Here is an 18,509-nt window from a genome sequence, read left to right on the forward strand (position 1 = left end):
AGAGCCCCATCAAGTAACTTGCTATATTGACACTATCTTGTTTGCTTGTCAAAATGGGGAGTTGTAAGCAAAAGGGACATTCCAAAACTAGCTTGGTGTTAAATGAAATCATGTTCTCCTGTAGCTCCATTACCTTGGAAGGGGATGTAACTTACCTGCCCCCAGGATGTAAGAAGCACATCAGGAATATTCTGGTAGTAGCAAGTTTTGCATTAGCTTATCTGTAGTCTAGAAGTCTTGTGGTCAAGATAGTGGATAAAAAGCTGGGGTTTTGACAAACTGACAAGTTATTAGCAGCTAGCAGTACAAAAACAATGGGTTTGGGCACCATAGGGAAAACAATTGGCTGCTTTAGTGAAATAGTATAGAGCTGTGGATGCATATGTCCAGAGAAAGCATTGTCCAGGGAGTCATCAAGTTGTATTTTCCATAGGAGGGGTTCCTAGTAACATTGGCTTGGGATATTTTACTTCAGTTCATTATGGTAACAGAAAGAGTGCATTATTTTGTAGGCATATTTGGGCCTAATGAGTGCTGCATTACAGCACATGTGCACCACCACCACCATCTTTTACTGAAGGATACAAGGAAACTGATTTACTAAAGGAGTTGGAGTTGAGAATTTTCAATATATATGTGACTATTTACTTCAAATTGCTGTTTATTTATTTCATACACACATGCGTTTGAAGACAGCAGAGTTTTGCTTTTCACATGATTCATAGGTAAAGTAAATATTTACACAATTTATTAAGTGTAGATTTTCAAATCCTTTAGGAAACTAGACCAAGAGACTTTGTTTCAACTTTTTAGTCACTTTTGATTTACTGATGATGTTACAACTAAGAATGCTAAGTTTCAGTTTTTCATTGATTCGTTTTACTGGAAACATCTGAATATTAATTAAGAATCTTAATTAAACATTGTATGTATTTTAACACAACAGGGTACTGTGAAGGTCAGCCATTTTGCAAGAGCCATGTCTCTGGAAGGTAGACAGACTTATGCTTTTAAAATGATGCCGCTTGGTGCTGAAAAATGGTACTGAATCTTTTCATTAGTTTGGTTTGCATGCTTAATTGTTTGGACATTTGTGTATTTTAATTAAATTATATGTGTATGACAAGCAGCGCCACCCTAATTGTTACTAAAGTGCTTAAATAATCCCGTAGGTGTAATCTAATACTGCAGCTGCTGTACACTCTAAGTGGATTCACTTCACTTTCAATAAAATCGTGTATATATATATATATATATATATATATATATATATATATATATATATATATATATAGTGCAGCGTTACTATAATGGTGACTCTAATACCACACCTTATGCAAATAAAAACATATAAAATAATCAGTCATTGAAATGTCACACAAGGAAAAATCCATATAAAAACAAAAATCTTGATTTATGTGATTTTCTATCACCACTGTGCTTTTCCTTAAACACTGTATACTTGTGCACCCCTCAACCAGCTATTCTACCTGCTCACCTCAAAATGGAGTCAGGCAGACTCAAACACAACTTTTGTCTTTGATTCTTCAGAAATCGAATTTCTACTCTGGATCAGCTACTCCTACTGTGCTTCGTATGGGCAAGGGGTTGATCTCACGTACAAACAGCCTTTCTCCTTAGACTCTCTTCCTTTCACAAAAACTTGTTTCCAGTCTCATGTAATTATAAACACAGTAGACATAGTGCTCTCTGTTTCTCAAATGTATTAAAAAAAAAAAAACAGATTTAAAAGAGGACACTTACAAGATAATAAACAAACACTCGCATATGAATATAATGATCTGCATCTGCTCGCGCACCACTGTGGCTGCATGACATAATAGTCTTGGTTCCTCCCCTCTGCACGTGTATTGACCTCTGATTGGTCTTCATCAGCAGGTTGATTCAAGGAATGCCCACTTCCTGTGGGCCCCAGGGCTCATTTTCCCTTAAACCAAATCATGCAAATCCAATATGCTACCTCAATCGTGGCATCTAAAGGCGATTGGACTAAAATTCTTTCTACATCACTCTCCCTAACTGCTGTGTAGATCGCCACAAATACAATAAATTCAACAATAATCACTTTACACCGCTATTTAATTCTGATATTGTAAACATGTTTTTAATATTAAAACATAATGTATTCTTAATACTCCCTTATAAAATTAATACAACTTTAAATACTAGACTTTATAATGGATCCCACCTATCTTATAGCACTAAGCTTCTATTTATTATATTTAAATTTAAATGTTTTTATTTATGCTATCTGGAATGTATATATCACGTTAACTTAAAGAGGAAGTAAACCCTGATGGGTTTACTTCCTCTTTGTTTCCCTGCAAAGGTAAAACTAATGGGCTACTATGCATCGCACACTTACCTGACACAGGAGCCAGCAATGTCACCGGGATGCGCCCGGGAGCTGCCACTAACGGCATATCACCGCTAGCAGTCTATGGAGCATGTGCCGTAGACAGCAGTGCCCGTCTTTTTGCAACTATCTCTGTGTAGGTTTAAGAGATATTTCTTGGACCTACAGGTAAGCCTTAATCTAGGCTTACCTGTAGGTCAAAGTGGTCTGTAAGGGTTTACAACCACTTTAATCTATACTATATTATACTGATATATAATATTCCCTATATATGCCTAAGAATAATGTGTTAGTATGAGTATTATTATTATTATTAAGGAAGAGACATATTATTATTATTATTATTATTATTATGGAAGAGACAGAGTGGGGCGGAAGGTTACTGTCAATTATTCCTAATAAATCAGGTCAGGTCAAAGTCAACGTTGAGACCCCTGGGCGCCAAGACCCTAGTCTCGTATACCCAGAAGGACTCACGCCGACTAAGAGCGCTGATGTAATTTCCCCCTCTTCAATGTTGTTTAACTTTTTCCACCCCCCAAAATTGTAGACAATGAGGATTCCTACCATGGACATCTCTATAATGTTTAGGAACACTATGATCTTTCTTTCCTTTTTTAATATTGTTTAAGTGTTCTCGTACCCTCGCCAGCAGTGGTCTAAAACGCCTTTGATGAACATGTTATGAATTCTTTTATCTTATGAGTTCTTCCTGTGGCCATGACCAGGAAATCTTTACGTTTTTTCATATTACTTCCTTTTGTAATCCTACATGCCAAACACCTACCAATAAATAACAGGAAAATAAAACTTTACTGAAAAACAAATTAAGAATTTGAAAATGTTACTAAAGTCAAAAAAAAATTCTTTATCAATTAAACAATCTGTTGCTCTGTCTGAAAACTCTCCACACTCTCATACACACACATATTGTGTTTAAAAATACACATTCAGGGGTTGATTTACTAGGGGCAAATAAACTGTGCACTTACTGTGCAGTTGTACACTGCAAGGGCAGTTGCTCCAGAACTTCCATCATCCAATCATGTGCAAGCAAAAATGCATTTTTTTTTAAATATCCCTGGCACATGATTGGGTATTCTTTGCAAAGTGAAGCTTTACCTAATTTACTAAGCTCTGGAGCAACTGCACTTGCAGAGTGCAACTGTACTTTTCAAAGTGCGCAGTCTATTTGCCTTTAGTAAATCAACCTCTAAATGTTAAACCAAATAAGTAAAGTTACATAGTAGGTGAGGTTGAAAAAACACCATCAAGTCCAATCTATGTGTATGATTATATGTCAGTATTACATTGTATATCCCTGGATGTTGTGGTCATTCAGGTGCTTATCTAATAGTTTTTTGAAACTATCGATGCCCCCCCACTGAAACCACCACCTGTGAAAGGGAATTCTACATCCTTGCCCCTCTTACAGTAAAAAAAAACCCTCTACGCAGTTTAAGGTTAAAACTTTTTTCTTTTAATTTTAGTCTTATTAAACTCCCTTCTGCGAAAAAGTTTTATCCCTATTGTGGGGTGACCAGTATGGTATTTGTAAATTGAAATCATATCCCCTCACAAGGGTCTCTTCTCCAGACAGAATAAGCTCAGTGCTCGCAACCTTTCTTCATAACTAATATCCTCCAGACCCTTTATTAGCTTTGTTGCCCTTCTTTGTACTCGCTCCATTTCCAGTACATCCTTCCTGAGGACCGATGTCCAGAACTGAACAGCATATTCCAGACGAGGGCGGACCAAAGTCTAGTAGAGTGGGAGAATTATCGCTTTATCCCTGGAGTTAATCCCCTTTTTAATGCATGCCAATATTCTGTTGGCTTTGTTAGCAGCAACTTGGCATTGCATGTCATTGCTGAGCCTATCATCTACTAGGACCCACAGGTCCTTTTCCATTCTAGATTCCTCCAGAGGTTCACCCCCTAGTGAGTAAATTGCATTCATATTTTTGACACCCAAATGCATTAGTTTACATTTTTCTACATTAAACCTCATTTGCCATGTAGTTTCCCACCCCATTAATTTGTTCAGATCTTCTTGCAAAGTTTCCACATCCTGCAGAGAAGTTATTGCCCTGCTTAGCTTAGTGTCTTAAATACAGAGATTGAACTGTTTAACTCATCCTCCAGGTCGTTTATGAACAAATTAAACAGGATTGGTCCCAGCACCGAACCATGGGGGACCCCACTTCACACCCCTGGCCATTTCAAGTATTCCCCATTTATCACCTCCCTCTGAACTCACCCTCGTAGCCAGTTTTCAATCCATGTACTCACCCTATGGTCCATGCCAACGGACCTTACTTTGTACAGTCAGGCCGCGTACACACGGGCGGACTGTTCGCCCAACTTTGTCCGCTGAACAGTGTTTCAGCGGACAGTCCGCTCGTGTGTGGGCTTCAGCGGACAGTTTCAGCGGACAGTCTGACGAACAAAGTTTTTCGGAAATCCCGTAAAACTGTCCGCTGAAACTTGGTTTGAGCGGACAGTCCGCTCGTGTGTAGGCTTGTTCGTCAAACTAAGTCTCGCGCATGCTCAGAAAGAATTTACACGCCGAAGGTTGCATTGCAGTGTATAGGACGTCGTTTTTCTAGTCCCGTCGTACGTGCCGTTCACGTCATCGCGCACGGTTTCAGCGGACTGTTCGTTCATCGTGTGTAGTCAAGTCCGTTCATGCTAATTTTGAGCGGACTGTTTGTCAAACTGTTTAACGAACAAGGTTGGGCGAACAGTCCGCCCGTGTGTACGCGGCCTAAAAGTTTAGGGGAGAACTGTGTCAAATACTTTTGCAAAATCCAGGCCTTCCTTTACCTAGATGGAAGCTCACCTCCTCATAGAAGGTTAATAGATCGGTTTGGCTAGAATGATTCTTCATGAATCCATACAGATTACTGCTAACGATACCGTTTTCATTACTAAAATCTTGTATATAGTCCCTTATCATTCCCTCCAAGTGCTTGCATAATATTGATGTTAGGCTAACTGGTCTGTAATTCCCAGCAATGTATTTTGGCCCTTTTTTATATTTATATATTTTTTATATTGGTGATACATTGGCTTTTCTCCAATCAGCTTGTAACATTCCAGTCAGTAGACTGTCAGTAAAAATTAGGAACAATGGTCTGGTAATTACTTGACTGAGTTCCCTAAGTACCCTCCGGTGCAAGCCATATGGTCCCGGTGATTTATTAATGTTAAGTTTCCCAAGTGTATTTCTAATTCTGCCCTCTGTTAGCCATGAGGGTGCCTTATGAGGACAAACACTGCAGTTTTGGTTACTGAAGCCCCCAGAATCCCTCGTGAAGACTGAGGAGAAGAATAAATTAAATACCTTCGCCATCTCCCCATGCTTTGTAACCAGATGTCCTTCCTCATTTTTTATGTGGTCAATATGGCCTGTCCTCTCATTTTTACTGTTTATATACGTAAAGAATTTCTTGTGATTTTTTTTTGCTCTCCTCCACTATGTGTCTCTCGCATTCTATCTTAGCCGCCCTAATTGCACCCTTACATATCTTGTTGCATTCTTTGTAAAGTCTGAATACTGATGATGATCTCTCAACCTTGTATTTTTTTTCAAGGCTTTCTCCTTTTGCTTTTGTATGCATTTTTACATTGGAATTAAACCATCCTTTTGTCTACTCTTTGAAATGTATTTCCCAATGGGATTCACTGGCTAATGCCCTTATTTAATATGGCCCTAAAACAAACCCATCTCTCCTTCGTGTTATTTGTTTCTAAGATTTTATCCCAATTTATATCTTCTAGCAAGATTCGTAGTTTAGGGAAGCTGGCTCTTTTGAAATTCAGTGTCTTTGTGTTTCCCTTGTGTTTCCTATTTGTGTGATTTATACTGAAGCCATTTGACCTGTGATCACTGTTTCCTAACTTGCCCCCATATTTCCACATCCGTGATCAGGTCTATATTTTTGGTAATCAATAGATCTAGTAACGCCTTGTTTCTAGTTGGTGCATCTACCATCTGACTCATGAAATTGTCCTGTAAGACATTTAGGAACTAGCAAGCCATTGGCTAATGCATGGTTCCTTCCGCCCAGTCTATGTCTGGATAATTAAAATCCCCCATTATGAAAACACTTCCCATCCTTGCTGCTAATCCTAATTGGGCGGCACAGTGGTGTAGTGGTTAGCACTCTCACCTAGCAGTAAATAGGGTCACTGGTTTGAATCTCAACCACGACACTACCTGCCTGGAGTTTGCATGTTCTCCCTGTGCCTGCATGGGTTTCCTCTAGGTACTCCGGTTTCCTCCCACACTTCAAAGACATGCAGGTAGGTTAATTGGCTTCTGTCCAAAATTGGCCCTAGTATATGAATGGGGACCTTGGATTGTGGGCTCCTTGAGGGTAGGGACCGATGTGAGTGTGCAATGTACAGGGATAGGGACAATTGTACACACTCACTCAGGTTGAATTGGATGGATTGGTGTCTTTATTCAACCTATGTAACTATATAACAATCCATTCAAGGTAATCAGTCTGTGTACACCAGTGATCCCTGCAGCCTCTTACGAGCAATTGAGACCCCAAATTATAGATAGCCACACACAGTATCTGCATGCTCCTGAGCTATGTGTAGAGGAAAAGAGGGGAGAAGAGATGCAGCCATGCACAGCGCTGGATCTATTCTCCCCTCTCTTCCCCTTCACACAGGGAATGTGTGGTGTGTGTGTGGCAGAGGAATATAATTTTTTTTTTTACCTTAATGCAAGTAATGCATTAAGCTAAGAAATATTTTTAACTTTAGCATCACTTTAAGTGGAGTGGAGTTTGTAAGAAATATTAATATTCACTATGCATTCATAGGTTTCTCCATTCGGAAAAGAGGAGAAACATAGAGCACCAAAAAAGGAATTTTTCCAGTATACGGAAAATCTACTTTCTTTTGTAAAAAATAAAATAGAACATTTGCCAGAGTTTTTCATGGGCCTTTTAATGCTTCCTTTTCATGGCTATAGACAAGGCATGAAGAATACACTAATGTACTGTATATTTTGTCCTTGGCTTACAACCCTAAAGAACAGGGTATTTTAAAGCAACTCTGTCACTAAAATACATGTTAAAAATAAAGGTCTCTCTACATAGAAGTTATTGAAAACCTATATCTCCCACTGATCACATTGCCTTGTGTTGATTTCCTGGTCCCCAGGAAGAGAGGCGTAAGAAAACAGAGGGTGCAGTGGGGAACAGGAAATCCAGACCCCTGTAAATGTTAGTTCCTGAAGATTCTTAAAGGCTAAGTTTACCTTTCACCTTTTTTCTCTCCACATTCCAGCTCCCCTATGTACCAATAAAGCATTATTGTACTTATTTTTACAAAAATAAAACAGCTTTCCATTAATTCTACACATGCTTAATTCACTCTCTTCATAGCTGTTTAAAGACAGTGCTCTATTACTTCTGCCTTACTTCCTGGACAGACTTTAGGTCATGACACAGGAAGGAGTTGACCAGATGAGGGTAGATGATGCAGGGTGTGTGCTAATGAGATCAACTCTTTCCTTTGTCATGAAGTAGGTCAGAAGTAATAGAGCACTGTTTTTAAACAGCTATGAAGAGAGCGAGGTAAGCCTGTGTAGAATTACTGGAAAGCTGTTTTATTTTTGCAAAATAAGTACATTAATGCTATATTGGTACATAGGGGAGCTGGAATTTAGAGAAAAAAAAGGTGCGCAAAGGTGAACTTGGCCTTTAAACCAGCCTTTTCCCGTAAGCACGGCTCAATTAGTGAGATATGCTAGTATTCAATGTCTTTATGTTAGGGAAACGCTATTGTTACATCTATTTTAGCAAACAGCCTTAAGGTAGCCAGATTTTTTGTTAACATTTACATCAAAACAAAAACATATTTTGAATGTACCAAATTGGCCCCCCTTTCCTTGGTGCTCCATGTTTCTCTTCTTTTTATGATCACACTTAAAGTGATTGTAGTGTTTGTTTAGTGCTCGTTTTCTGCTCAAACAGCAGCTCTCCACCCCTAATTCCTTCTCCTTCTTCTCCCCCTAGTGCTTTCTATTGGTTAAACAAAAATGCCTGAAGCTATAAAACGCCTTCAATACGCTTATAAAACACTTGTAAAAGGATACAAAACTGTTAAAAAATGCAGTTTAGGATAAATCACTTTCAGCCCACATTCACATCGGGCCAATTTGGCCCTATTGCCGGCAATAGCACATCTGAATCGGTGCGACCCCGACTTTGTGGATCTGCACTGATTCCTAAAAGTACAGTAGTTCCTGTACTACTTTTGGTGACTTTGGGGGCGATTTGAATAGACATCTGTGCAGGAACCCGCACAGATGTCTGTCAAATCTCCCCACGAAGACGGACTGCATTGCCGGTTTGAAATCATGCAAGTTCAGCTATGAACCTAACCTTAATGACATCATTTGCTCCTTCCTGCTGATTAAACAAAGATTGCACTTGCTTTTGATAAACCTCTGTTTATGAAAATAGGATAAAATAATCTATTATGTACCTGGACTGCATACCTGTATAGAAAAACAATAATTTCTGGTTTATTTTGTTCACAGGTCAGCGCCTGAAGTGAGGGCTAATCAAATGTATTCAAAAGCATCTGACATTTTCAGCTTGGCAGTTGTGTTTTGGGAAGCAATAAGCATACAGAACAATGAAATATATGCAAATCACCCACTGGAGCCATTCCATCAATGCAAAGTATACATGGTAAAAGATGCAAAAAAGTTGACGCTTGGTGATAAAACAGTTATCCACCTAATAACCTTACTGTGATTTTAAAGTAACTCTTTCATAAGAAAAGTAGAGAAGATCGCAGCATTGACCTTCTTTTGAAATGCTAGTTGCTTGTCCTGAGTACTTTGAAAGGATAAGTTCAGCTTTAGAATATGTTACACCAATGTTAATAACATATTCCAGCACAGGGATGTGTGAATGAAGAAATTACACGTCCTGTCTTCCAGGGCAGCAGATGGCTTGTAGCTCTCAATGGACTGAGTGTACAGATCAGCACACTTGTAGTCCATTCACACTTTCTCCAGCCTTCTAACTGAAAACTTGTACGGAGTTATGGGCTGAAAGCAGGAACCTAACATTGCATGATCCACTGATTGTGAGTGCAATGCTTTGCAGGTTCCTGAAAGAAAAAATAATAAATGCGCATGTTTTCCTGCAAAAATATGTGCATTTATTTATTTTTGCCTGAAGGTGAGCTTACCCTTTAAAAGAAAAGTATGGCTGAAGTGTTTTTGGTCAGACTTCTCTTGTGTCTAGAGTCACAGAGTGTACTTATTTGTGCTCTCCCTATTCCAGAATCAGCTGAAGAATGCTGTCGGCTGATGTCACAGAGCCATTCCAGGCTCTGGAGGGATCCTGACCCTATTGTTGGGATCAAGGCTTATAAGCTGAAATGCGTGAGCACCTGTATGTTTTTCTTCACTTTTTTATGCACCAATGAAGAAGCAACAAGGACGTTTGGAGTTGCCTGCTCTATTCTTTGTGTTCATATTGTTGGGATTCACCCAGCTGCCCGATTTACAGCTGGCTCCAGTTCTGACAGTCACCATACTCTGCTCAGAGCTGACCAAGAACTGAGCTATCAGCAGTCATGTAATCACTCAGTCCTCAGGCTTAGAGCTGGTGGGGGACAGCTGCAGCATCATACCGATGCTGCAGCATAGAGGTGAGTATGTCGGTTTCTTTTTTTTACACACCTCAATCTACATCTACTTTAAGTCACAAACCCATAACAAGAATGAGCGTCAGAATTCTTTATTTTTATATTTGTTCTAGATTAGAGACTCAGAAAGCATTGAGGCCGAAGTATTAGCATATATACTGTATATATTTTATCTTCACCTTGTTACTTGTCTTCAATTTAATACCTCTATATGGAAATGATAGTCTTTTGAATGTTTTGTTAGATGTGAAATTTAACAATTTAAAGCAGACCTAAACATGCACTAGTCAAAAGCAGCATAGACAGCTCAATAACTTTCTGTTGCATCTTGGGAGATTAATGTTGTAATAGTTAGAGGAATTGGCCAAATTATTGAACAGGGAGTAGTTTTAACTTGAAAGCTTCATGCCCACAGGACGTTAATTTAACTCTCCTAGAAGCCAGTAACGTTTTTGCTGACAAAAGCCTGATGCTTGTAAAAGTGTCTAAAGTTTTTACAAGCTTTTAGGAGCCCTTAGCCCTTGTACACACGGTTGGACATTCCGACAACCAAATCCGTCAGATTTTGTCCGACGGATTTTGTCCGATGGATTTTGTCCGAAACTGTTGCATACACACAGTCGGACAAAGTTGTCAGAAAATCTGATCGTACTTAACGTGATGACGTTATTTCGTTAGGACGGGACTACGTTCAGGTTAGTAGCCAATAGCTTTGGTCTAGGGATTTGATCTGAGCATGCGTGGCACTTTGTCTGATCGGAATTCTCAACACATGATCGGACAAAGTCCGATCAGATCATGTTGTCGGAAAATTTTATAGCCCAGCTGGAAAACTTGGTCCGTCGGATAAGCCGATGGAAACAGCCTGATGGAGCCCACACACTATCGGATTATCCGACAACACGGTCCTATCGGACATTGTCCATTGGAATGTCCGACCGTGTGTACAAGGGCTAACAGGCGTCAAGCTCTTGGGCGTTAATTAATTTCATTGACTGGCCAATAAAAATGCATTAATGCTCCTGGATGCACTGGCAGTGTTTTTTTTTCTTCCTGTCTCTAAAAGCCCCTGCCACTAAAAGCCTATGTGTTCATGGACACATAGGCTAACATACAGGGGAGTTTAGAGGCAGAAAATAAATGGCAGATGCCCCTATGAGCAGCTGTAAAAATGTCCAGTGTGCATGATGCTGCAGTGTATTAAATAAATGCAGAGTAGACATAACAATGCAAATATGGTTATGAAAGCAAAAACTATGCATACATACATATACAGTACATGGGATGCATTAAGGTGAAAAACCTTAAGGTTTTAGAACCACTTTAATGTGTCCCTGTATAAATAATGTGCCCTTGCAAAATATTTTAAAAGGTGCCCAGTGCTATGCAATATTCCTCCAGAAATATTTTGCCATTTGTTATATTGCTTCCTAGCATCTGTGATCCTCCACCCTCACACCAAAAAACTCACCAGATCACAATGACCACCTGTGATATGGTAGGTCATTAAACACTTATGTTTCCCCAGGGGGTTACACCTTCCAGGGCTACTCTCAAGCCAGGACCTTCTCCACTTTTTTCATCAATGTGTCTCCATACACATAAGAATTTTCCATAGACAAAACAAAAAGGGCCTTTATAATGTAAAACCTTCGATATTTTTAATTTAAAACTCGCTCATTAAAAACACATAGGTAATGCCCACTCACATTATTAAGTGCGTTGCCCTACACAAAGGTAAAGAAAGCATTATCTCTGCAGGATACCAGCTCCACAATCCCTATTCAGACCTAGCTTCCAGGTGTACCAGCATCACTTCCTTGGTCATGAAGTCACCTCCTGCTCTGCTCCACCGCGTTTTATTGCCCTGACATTTTCAGGAGCTGCAGCAGGAAGCTCCCAACTCCGCTCTTTTTATAAACAGTCATTAACCCTTGGTTTCCTTTCGGCTGACAAATTGCCAATTACACAATGACCATGTATAGGTACCACTAAAATATACCGCATAGAATGATCCATTCATGAAAATTCATAATACCATAATGCATAAAATATAAAAAAAAATATTACAAATTACAAATATCATACCCTGAACTCCAGTGTCTTCCCTTAGCATCCTTATTCTAAATGCCTAGTAGTTAGTAATAAAACTATTTAAATTGATGTTGATATTCAATACAAACTGTTTTAATTTGTCCAAAATATAAATCCATTTGGTTTCAAGCAAAGGCCCTACAGATTAAAACGATGGGTGTTAAAAAAAAATTTTCACAGTGTTTGCGCAGCGATTTTTCAAACACATTTTTTGGGGGAAAAAACACACTTTTTTAAATGTTAATGCACTAAAGCACACTATATTGCCCAAATGTTTGATGAAATAAAATAAAAGTACATGGATACCAAACATGACATGCTTTAAAATTGCGCACAAATGTGCAGTGGTGACAAACTACATACATTTTTAAAAGCATTTATAGGTTACCACTTTAGATTTACAGAGGAGATCTGCTGCTAAAATGACTGCCCTTGATTTGCCCTTCGGGGTGATACCTCACATGCATGGTTCAATTGCTGTTTACACTTGACGCCAGACCAATGCTTGTGTTCACCTTTGCGCAAGAATAGGGGGGGGGGGGCAGGGGTGCTTTTTTTAAAATAATTTTTATTGTTATCTCAGGGAATGTAAATATTCCCTATAATAGCAATAGGTAGTTACAGGTACTCTTTTTTGAAACAATTGGGGTCTATTAGACCCTAGATCTCTCCTCTGCCCTGGAAGCATCTGACCACACCAAGATTGGTGTGATAAAATGCTTTCCCAATTTCCCAATGGCGCTGTTTACATCCGGCGAAATCTAAGTCATAAAATTCTCGTAGCTTCCGGTTTCTTAGGCTATAGAGATGATTGGAGCCATTCTAGTCTCTGATCAGCTCTATGGTCAGCTGGCTGAATCACCAGAGAAAAGCCAGAGAAAAACATGGAAGATGGTGGGGGGCATTTCCTCCCACTGCTTGTAAAATTAGCCACTAGGATTGCTTTTATATGAAAGGCGACCGCTTGCTGAAAAGAATGATACCAAGATGATACCTAAACCTGCAGGCATCATTCTGGTATAACCACTCAAAGTCCAGCAACATACCAGTACGTTGCTAGTCCTTGTTGGGCATATATTGTAATTTTTTTTTTCCATGCAGCCTGTCGGCTGAACGAAAAGAAAGAGATTAAAAAAGAAAAGAATTGCGCTAGGTGTGAAATAAACAATACATAAATAAATGAATAAATAAACCGTGAAGGATACCCTGCAGCTAAGCTCTATAACCCTGATATAGGGAACAAAGAAAATAAATAGACAAAAGGTGCAATAAACTAATAATGAAAGTGATTATGAATAAAAACCATGATTATACAAAGGAGTATTCTAAATAATTAAGTGGTCCAAAAAACATCATAATAGTCCATATGTGTTAATATGATCAATCTATGAGCAACAAACATGTGTATCAAACGCAAAAACAGTTCATGGGTGAAATAATCTAACAAAGAAGTGTCCAAAAATGAAATCCAAATAATACGTTTCCACCACTAGTGCAGCCTGTCACCTAGGAATAAGCAATGGAGGCTTACCAAAAAGCCAGTGACCACCCTTGTTCAGGGGGGTCACATAAGGCTTAGTAGAACAGCAGGCTTGCTGTTGAAGTACCACCGACTGTCCTCACAGGTAACCAGCCAACGTCTGTGGAAAATGGTTTCAAAGGCACTTCTGTCAGGAGACAACCACTGTGCATCAATGGACGTTTCCTTCCACCAGTGGGATGTGGTCATCCAATGGATTTCCGAAAAAAGTTATAAGGAGAAAAAAAGACTCCAATAGTGCAGAGATACCTTTGATTAATTTATTCAAAAACGGTACCAACAGGTTCACAATGCATAAAAATATTCCTTGCAAGGATAAAAAGCTAAAAATCAGGGCCCTAATGATGTTAGCTGTGATGAAACGGTCGTAGGGATGTTGCGCATACACGCAGTGCAAGTGTAGATTAGCAGAGCCTTTTTATCTTTTGCAGTGCTGGTTTGACTACAACCAGGGTGTACTAGGCCGCTGGTGCTTGCCAGTTCACCAGAAGGATGAGCGGCACCAGTACTTCTCTACTCCATAAGAGGGACCTGCAGTTCTTGTACCTCAATGACAGAAGAAGGAGATCGGGGTCTGGTACGCCTGATCTCGGCAGGGACCACAACTGCGTTGTCAGAGCTATCTGTCATGGAGCCGATGTCGTCTACAGGAATCGTATTCTGAGCCTGAATCTGACAGATGAGTGATTTTCTCTTCACTATCTGTCATGCTCAGAAACGTGTAGGCCTCTTCACTAGTGTACCTTCGATTTGCCATTTTGGGCTCTAAATTTAGTGGTACACTAATGAGACTCACAGGTAAAAAAGCTCCTGACTGTATCAAAACGGTACCAAAAAAACTGTTAGCGATCACAGGGATCAGGCCTGACTCTGCGAACGCTGTAGTTATGTGTGTTAAGTGACAGTGATCGATCGATACTGCACTTGGGTGGGCTGGGCTGGGCAGAGGGGCAAAATGCAGGTGCTAGCAGTTATCTGGACTGATCCAGCTTACACTGTGTTTTTGGGAATCCTAAAATGCTGGGGGCACTAGTATAGATCTGATCAGATCAGATATCGATCCGTTCAGATATTATACCACTAAGGGAGGTGTATGCTGCGTGCGTGGGTGTTAGCAGTACTGGCACTAACCTGACGCTGCCTGGGGTGACGCAGACCATAAAACCTAACTTATATCACCCGCCAGGTGATCAGGGGGTTAAACCTTTATTAGGTAATAAATGGCGGGTGCCCTGACACTATAAAAAACAAACTAACTAACCAGCGTCACTCGTAACAATTATAGGGTGATCACTGGTGAAAGGGTTAACTAGGGGGCAATCAGGAGGTTAATTTATTAGGTAGTATATGGGGGTACCTGATACTATAAAAAGATGATGGTGAACCTAAATACTTACCTGCCTAACTAGCGTCACCTGTGACACTAATACAGCGATCAGAAAAATGATTGCTTAGTGACACTGGTGATGGGGGGTGATCATGGGGTTAAACCTTTATTAGGGGGGTTAGGGGGATACCCTAGACCTAAAGGGGGCTAACCCTAACTGCCCTACCACTTATAACACTCACAATGCACCAATGCAATAATCAGTAAAAAAAAAAAAAAATGCTATCCGTGTCACTGTGGGGAGGGGGGGTGATTGGGGGGTGAAAAGTGTGCCTGCATGTTCTACTGTTAGTGTAGTGTTGGTGCAACTAACATTGATGTCTTCTCTCTTCGGGAGCCGGAACGAAAAGGCTCCACGAGGAGAGATTACATCATTTCCGCTGCTTCTGTTTACATTACAGAAGTAGGGGAAGTTTCTCATTCGCCAGAAGCGATCGTGAGGGGGTGGACATGAATCAGTTGCCTTCCCCTCAGCACGGATCGCTCCCGGAATGATTCCGACAGCCTCGGGCACCGGGGGGCAAGTAAAGTACCGGTACATTACTTTGCCTGCCTGTACCATTCTGCCAACGTATATCATCACGAGGCGATCGGTGAGTGGTTAATTGATCCTGGACAACAATAGATTTTCTTTGCATATGTGAAAGAATATTCACATACATAGCATGACCCTTAACTTAAACCTGACACTTAATACTATATATATTATATAGCAGATTGTGTAGCAGGGAGCCTGTTCTGGATTTACACTTCCCAGGCTCCTCTTGCACACCTTTCAAAATAACTGATCCTCTATCAACTTAGGGTTTTGCACCTCTCTCTTGCAGGTCAATTAAGCTCACCTGGGACACACAGTCAGTGCTTTGCAGGCTAGGGAGCAGACAGATCATGTCTGTTGGAGATAAAAGCTTGGTGAAAGCTGAAAAACTGTGTGGAGGCTGATAAGCATAATGCCCTGTACACACGACCGGTTTTCCCATTAAAATAAACTCTGAAGATTTTTCTGACGGAGTTCCGATGGAATTCCGCTGAAACTGTCTTGCGTACACATGATCACACCAAATTCTGACCGTCAAGAATGCGGTGACGTACAACACGTACGATGGGACTAGAAAAAGGAAGTTTAATACCCAGTAGCCAATAGCTTCCGTCTAGTACTTGCTTCAGAGCATGCATCATTTTTGGTCTGTTGGAACAGCATACAGATCCGTCGGAAATATTTAGAACATGTTCCATTTCGTCAGAATTTTCTACGTAAAAAGTCAGATGAGGCATACCCACGATCGGAATATATACGATGAAAAGCTCCTGTCTGACCTTTTCTGACGGACATTCCGCTCGTGTGTACGCGGCATTAGGCTTAGACAGTCTGTAAAATAGTATTGGGATTGTTTAATTAATCAGGAAACAGCTAGAATTTTGTTTTTGTAAGTTTTTTAACTGTTTCTTTTTGGAGTACTGATTGTACAGCACTTGTATATAGCCTGTAAATAGCACAAATAAAAACACAACTGTTTATCACTTTATCATGGACTGGTATCTGTAGGGTGCAAGGATAGCCACGGCCTATCCAAACACACACACTGTATACCTGTGTGTGTATGTATATTTTATATATATATATATATATATATATACAGTATATATATATATATATATATATATATATATATATATATATATATATATAAATAAATAAATACAAGGCAGCTGTGACTGACATGGCTTTGTTTATAAACAAAACCAAGTGATGTCACAGTTGATATGGGAAACCACACTGACTGGTTGTTGGGTCTCACAGCTAGGAGTGCTGTAATAGGGAACACAAATAAACAACTTTAGAAGGTCAGGTGTATAGACCCAACACTTAACCCTGAAAAATCTCTAACTTTATCACTGCCAAATGTTTCAGTCTATTCTACATTCCGAATTCAGTATATTCTACATTCTGATTGTTCCTGGCCTAGAACAAAAAGTTTCAAGGTGATACAATTTGCGTATTTATATGAACAAATATTGCAGGCTGGAATTTTATATTTATACACACATCTATATTTCATTTAACATCTGAAATAACTTGTTTTATAAATACTCAAATACCTAAATTTCTAAACGCTACCTACTGTATGGCAACTGAATTCTGCCAAGTTGGCATCTCACTGAATCATGTTATACATATTATGTAATGAAGTTATCATATTGGTTTTGTATGTATTTTTGTAAATTCCTGTCAATGACACTTTTTTTTTTTTTAGGAAGCATATGCAGAAGTCAATATTCATGATAATTGGAATGATGGCATCAACAAAATGTTAAAATGCATGCAGAAATGTTGGCATCCCAATCCGACAAAGAGACCTACACTGAATATGATCCTGGAAGTGATTAAACAAATTAAACGAAAGAATGAACAAAATAGGTAAGCTGTTGTTTAGTTCGGGAGAGGGAGGGGGGATTAACAAAGAGCAGCACAGGCATGACGCTTTTGCCACTCTTCTAAACTGAGAAACAAAGGGGTTGCAGGCCCCTGTTAATTAGAAGCAATCTGTTTCTTTTTCTATACCGAGTCTGCACCAGACATGACATAGAGAGCTGGGGCTGCTTGCTTCTGCTCCTTCTTCTTTCCCGTTTCCCAGCTCAGCTGAAAGGGGGAAAAGGAAAGCAAACTTTTCATTTGTTAGTGTTAACAGCCAGGCAAATAGGCATGGAAAGAAGTTTGGCGGTGAAGACACTACATGGGCAAAGAGGCATGTGAGCTGTGTGTGAACAATTGGCACACAGTTCACACCCTGTATGGCAGGATCAATCTGACAGAGATCTCTTGCAGTTTTACATTATGAAATCAGCCACAATCTATTAGCTGCAAAATACACACAGGAGGACGCAAACACCTTGTGAATTACCATAGATAAATGTATTGAATCAAAAAAGAGACAATGGATACACACATGCTGATATATGAATACAAGCAATACTGATACGCTCCAGCTGCATGCAGTAAAACTCATCCTAGGACCAAATGTTTAGAAACTGACGCATTTCACGGGCCACGCCCTCTTACTTAGAGCTGACAGGTGTTCATGCCCTAAAGGGTGTTTTTTACAGCTTGTTTGGAAGACTACCCGGTCTGTGGAGGGCTGCAACCTTGAGTGGCATGGTGGATAGAAGCAGAATTGAAGAAAACCCCTGGTTTTAGCGCTGGAGTGTTTTTTTGGAGAATACAATCCCTTTAATATTTAGGTGCTGGACACACAACTGTTTCTATTTCACTCTGAAACAAAAACTGGCACAGATGGCGCAAAAGACATGAAACAGGTCTATCTGCTTTTTAATTGTGGTGCTAGTTTCCTAAGCCTCTATAATAGCGTAGAAAATGTTGTTAATTCTCCCTTTTGCCCCAGCTGCTATCACGTACCTGGT

The 18,509-nt window shown here is 39.8% G+C and overlaps 1 protein-coding gene across 1 annotated transcript in view; it reads left to right on the forward strand.

The window, feature by feature from the left end:
- The window catches only part of LOC143930229 (uncharacterized), a 44,762-nt gene that overhangs the window by 20,725 nt on the left and 5,528 nt on the right, over nucleotides 1–18,509 (forward strand). The window contains exons 9-11 of the mRNA XM_077454364.1: nucleotides 947–1,041; nucleotides 8,945–9,098; nucleotides 17,345–17,508. Of these exons, the coding sequence (XP_077310490.1) occupies nucleotides 947–1,041; nucleotides 8,945–9,098; nucleotides 17,345–17,508 (413 nt within the window). The remainder of the gene's footprint in view (nucleotides 1–946; nucleotides 1,042–8,944; nucleotides 9,099–17,344; nucleotides 17,509–18,509) is intronic.

Source organism: Lithobates pipiens, unplaced genomic scaffold, assembly GCF_037356315.1.
Source record: "Lithobates pipiens isolate NorthernLeopardFrog02 unplaced genomic scaffold, aLitPip1_a1.2 Scaffold_25, whole genome shotgun sequence".
NCBI classification, from domain to species: domain Eukaryota; kingdom Metazoa; phylum Chordata; class Amphibia; order Anura; family Ranidae; genus Lithobates; species Lithobates pipiens.